Consider the following 4,714-nt stretch of genomic DNA (forward strand, 5'->3'; position numbering starts at 1 on the left):
GACAGATTCGAAATTCAAATGTAATATTTTTTTATAATTAAGTGTAACAGTATTTATGGCCAGACTAAGTATACATTTCCAGATTTTTTTTATTAATTTGATCTCTTTTACAGTAAATCTAATCCTCAACAACCACAACCGAATCCTGAAAAAGCCACATCCGTACACGAATTCTATGTGAAAGATATTTACGGGAGGAACATAAAACTCGATAAATATAAGGGATATGTCCTCTTAATAGTGAACGTGGCATCCCAGTGCGGGCTGACGAACAAAAACTATGAACAACTAAACGAATTATATGAAAAATACTCCAAGGCTAGAGATTTTCGAATACTCGCTTTCCCTTGCAATCAATTCAATGGCCAGGAACCGGGAAATTCCAATGACATAGTGAAATTTATCAACGAAAGAGACGTTAAATTCGATGTCTTCGAGAAAATTGAAGTTAACGGCGAGAATGCACATCCATTGTGGAAGTATTTGAAACGCACACAGAGCGGCACATTAGGCGATTTCATCAAATGGAACTTTTCCAAGTTTATTATTGATAAAAATGGCAGACCTGTGGAAAGGTTCGGACCAAATGTTGATCCAATAGATTTGGAACCATCTTTAGCCAAATATTGGTAATTATATTTATAACGTTATTGTACAATGAAATTTATTTTGTATAATGTCTGTGAAGCAATATATTTATTGATCTGATATTATACAGTTATACACTATTTCAATTTATATTTTGTTGTTAAATAATAAATTTTGTATATATTTTTTCATTTTTATACATTGTTATTCAATGAAATATATGACTTGCTCAACTGTTTTTGCATTTCATTTTGCTTTCAAATTACATATATTTTGTATCTATCTAACTCTTCTCATCATCTGAGATTCAGTCTTGAAATGATGGAGTCAGCTTAAAATCACATATTATAAAAGGTGCGAATTTATATCTGTTACTCGCACTCAGAAACCACTCAACTAATTTCGATTATACTTGGCAGTAATGTAGCTTATTTACCAAACTAACACGTAATCAGCTATCAACTGAAATACTGTTATTTTCGGAATCGTCCGCGGGAAAAACCACGCAGCACAGCCAAGTAACTATTATAATAATATGTATATTATATAATTAGCATGGGTTATTACACAAATTAACCATGTTTTTTGGATTTTTTTTCCTTATGCACTGAATTATAGAGACTCCCATGTTTTTAATTTAGATCAAGCACAAAATACCAATTGGACAAATCGATGTGCCATCCTGACTCATAAGAAATTAATAAATGCATTTATATAGGAAGACATATAATAACTACTAAATGCAATGCATGCAAATTTTATTGTTGTGAAAAGGCATATATTATACAAATAACCAAAAAAATATCTTTATGATATCAATGTTTTCTCCAACATTCAATTATTAATACTGGCATATTTAGGAAACATAAAAATCTCTTCCACCACATTCCACAAAAAAAAAGTTCTATTTTAAAAATTTCACACAGTTTGTCTTTCGAGCCGTAGTTTGGATAAATCTTGTAAAGTATTCCTGGAACTTGATTCACTCCATTGCAGATCAGGGTTCGCAGCGATCATCTAAATTTGCATAATATAACTATAACATATCTTTCAAATTGAAACGAATAAGATTTACTGTTATAGCCACAAAAAAAAACACAAAGAAACTATAATTTTAGCGAATGAGGGGCAAAACTATCTGACTTTGTATTGTGTCTCATTAATGGCCATAATATCTCATTTTATCAAAGGATACATATTACTTGTCCATAATTATCTAAATAAAATTAATAATAATAAACTCTTTTAAATTTATAAAAATGACTTCACTCACCTGATTACGATGTAATATAGATTCAAATCAAATAAATAACCATACATCTATACAACTACATTATTATCAACTTCCAAGTTTTAAACCTAAATACTGCATACCTATCCACATTCAATTAAATGTGTAACTAACTATAATTTTATTACTACATATAATATTCTTGTTGTTATCGAACTCCTCAGAAACAGCTGGACCGACTCTTATTAAATCATGTGTGCATATTGGGTATGTCTGAGAATCGGACAACATCTATTTTTCATAGCCCTAAATGATAAGAGTAAGGCAGAATAGGGATTGCCGGGTCAGCTAGTATAACAAAAATTCTAAACGAAAGGTGCGTTTTTTTAAATAACAGACAATATTAAGTTTACATTTTTTTATTAAAAACCATGATTACTTATTTTAAGATTCTCCAGCTCCCACATATTGTAATATCTTAAATAAATCGCTTTTCACGTTAATTTCTAATTTCTATAGCATAACGTAAATTTAGTGCCTGTAATATTCGATTGCAAAGTAACTGTGAAAATGTATTATTTACTTCTACTTCTACATTTTATATAATAAAATTCCCGAATAAATACAATATATAATTAATACACATAAATAAAAATATTGATAATACAAAAAATTGTGTATTGTTAATACGAATTTTTTATGCGTAAAGCGCTGATAATTTCTCTTTACGTTTAAATGAAACTAACTAATGTATAATGAAAAACAATTTACTCAAAATATTACTAAATACTCTAAAATTCGGCCAAGTTTATTTCAATAGTAAATAATAATTCATTTCATGCGCATGGGCAGTACATTGAGGCAGTTATAATTGCACTTACGAAAACATTCAAATTTATATAACCTTCAACTTTCCCAAAAACAGCAAATGTTTTGTGCTAATTCACATTTACCTCATTATTGCATCGATGAAAACATTTGAATCACTAATTATTATCAGAAATAAACTCAACCGTCCAGCTACTTAAGGGATGTCCTTAATAACCTCAGCGAGCTGTTCCCTCGAGAACATATGGAACATGGACTGCGGAGTCATGGTGACCACTTCCACGTTGTTCTCCGACAATTTCTCTTCCATCACCTGCTTGAGGATCGTGAGCGCTGACTTTATAGCCTCCTTTAGTGTCATCGACTTGTGGTAGATTTCCTGGTGAGGAGAAATTTTTAAATTAATTCACAATTTTATAATTTGTTGTTTCATTTTAATTTTAGTATTATACATTTAGAAATGAATGACTTTACCACACCGGCTGTAAGGAGCTCGAATCGTCGGGATATAGTGAATAGATAGCGTTTGAAATCTATAATTTCCACATTAATACATATTTTAAAAGCAAGATACTCTGAAACTTATATCTGCTTTTTTTTTGTTAATTACTATATTTACTTACTATGTTTTTTTTTGGACTTTATATATTTGCGAGTAATTTGAAAGGTGTTTGTAGCATGCACAATAAATATTTACAACTTAGTAAATAGCAATAGATGAAATTGTCTAATGATTTATTTTAAACTAAAAAATGTTTCTTAGAAGGTATAAGGCTCTTTTTCATATGTCTTATAATTTAGTATATTAATTCAATACATAAAGAGAAAATATAAAAAGAGGAAAATCAATTTTTAATATGGCGTCAAAGAATTTAAATCTACGTATACATTTTCTGTAATTAATTTTCTTACGTAAGTAAATAAGGTAAAGTTCTATGTAACTGTAATGAAGAAAAATGATATCTAGGTTAGTTGATATTATAAAAATAAACGCCACTTAGTGACCACAGGAAAACTTCAATAAATAGGTAGTTCAAAAGCATTTTTTATTACCTTTTGAATCAGACTAAAATGAACCATCCTAATCACTCTACATATTCTAACTTTAAAAATGTCTTACAAAAATTGGCGTCTAGGGATGAGACCTAACGTGATATGTTGAATAGAACTTAAGAAATACTGAGAATAGAACGTAGTAAAATACTTTAATAATTGTACAATACAGATACATATAACGTAATACAAAAATCATTTCGTCGCCTGTCAGCATTGGGTCACCTGGTGTAAGTAAGCGCTACCACAGACCATAAACATTTGTAAGGGTCGGACCCAACGCCTCTACAAATGGATTGCCAACTTCTAATTAGAAAGGGATTTAGAAAGGATGGACGAGAGGACTAAAGAAAAGAAAAATCAACCAAAAATTCGAAAAACCATCATTCAAAATAACAACTCACAAATACATAGTCATAGAGCAAGAGTGTTTTTACGCTTTCGCTTGCCGCCATAAATAAACAGTTAAGAGGGGAAATTTAGTTTCCTGTGCAATTGAATAATTAATAACTATAAACACATCTTTAATTCTTTGACGCAACATTTGCCAGGCGTAATAGTTGTATGAGCGTACTCATGATGCATTTACACACTAGTCTTCACTATTTGCCTCGTGACTTGATGATATGTTCGACGAAATCCTACTAATATTATAAATGCGAAAGTTTGTAAGGATGTGTGTGTGTGTTTGTTGCTCTTTTACGCAAAAACTACTGAACTGATTGCAATGAAATTTGGTACGTAGACAGCTGGACCACTGGAATAACATATAGGCAACTTTTTATCCCGATATTCCAATGGGATACGGACTCACGCGGGTGAAACCGTGAGGCGCAGCTAGTTACGACTATTAGTGTATATGACTGTCGAAGCGAACCACTGTTAACACATTCGTCTTCCTTTTGATTACATCCGCAAAACCGGTCTTAAAACGAATAGTACGAGATCCGACCGCGTGATTTATACGTTCATATGTTTGATTAATAATATATAATTTTTATCAATATTTATAAC

General features: G+C 30.8%; 2 protein-coding genes across 2 annotated transcripts in view; one reads left to right on the plus strand and one right to left on the minus strand.

The window, feature by feature from the left end:
* Positions 1–718, plus strand: part of LOC119836711 (juvenile hormone epoxide hydrolase-like) — a 5,767-nt gene extending 5,049 nt beyond the window's left edge. Inside the window, exon 9 of the mRNA XM_038362138.1 lies at positions 114–718. Coding sequence (XP_038218066.1) covers positions 114–633 — 520 coding nt within the window. The 3' untranslated portion in view covers positions 634–718. The remainder of the gene's footprint in view (positions 1–113) is intronic.
* A 1,504-nt stretch (positions 719–2,222) lies between these two features.
* The window catches only part of LOC119836671 (proteasome subunit alpha type-5), a 7,367-nt gene continuing 4,875 nt past the window's right edge, over positions 2,223–4,714 (minus strand). The window contains exon 5 of the mRNA XM_038362064.1: positions 2,223–3,026. Coding sequence (XP_038217992.1) covers positions 2,844–3,026 — 183 coding nt within the window. The 3' untranslated portion in view covers positions 2,223–2,843. The remainder of the gene's footprint in view (positions 3,027–4,714) is intronic.

This window comes from Zerene cesonia, chromosome 25 (assembly GCF_012273895.1).
Source record: "Zerene cesonia ecotype Mississippi chromosome 25, Zerene_cesonia_1.1, whole genome shotgun sequence".
NCBI classification, from domain to species: domain Eukaryota; kingdom Metazoa; phylum Arthropoda; class Insecta; order Lepidoptera; family Pieridae; genus Zerene; species Zerene cesonia.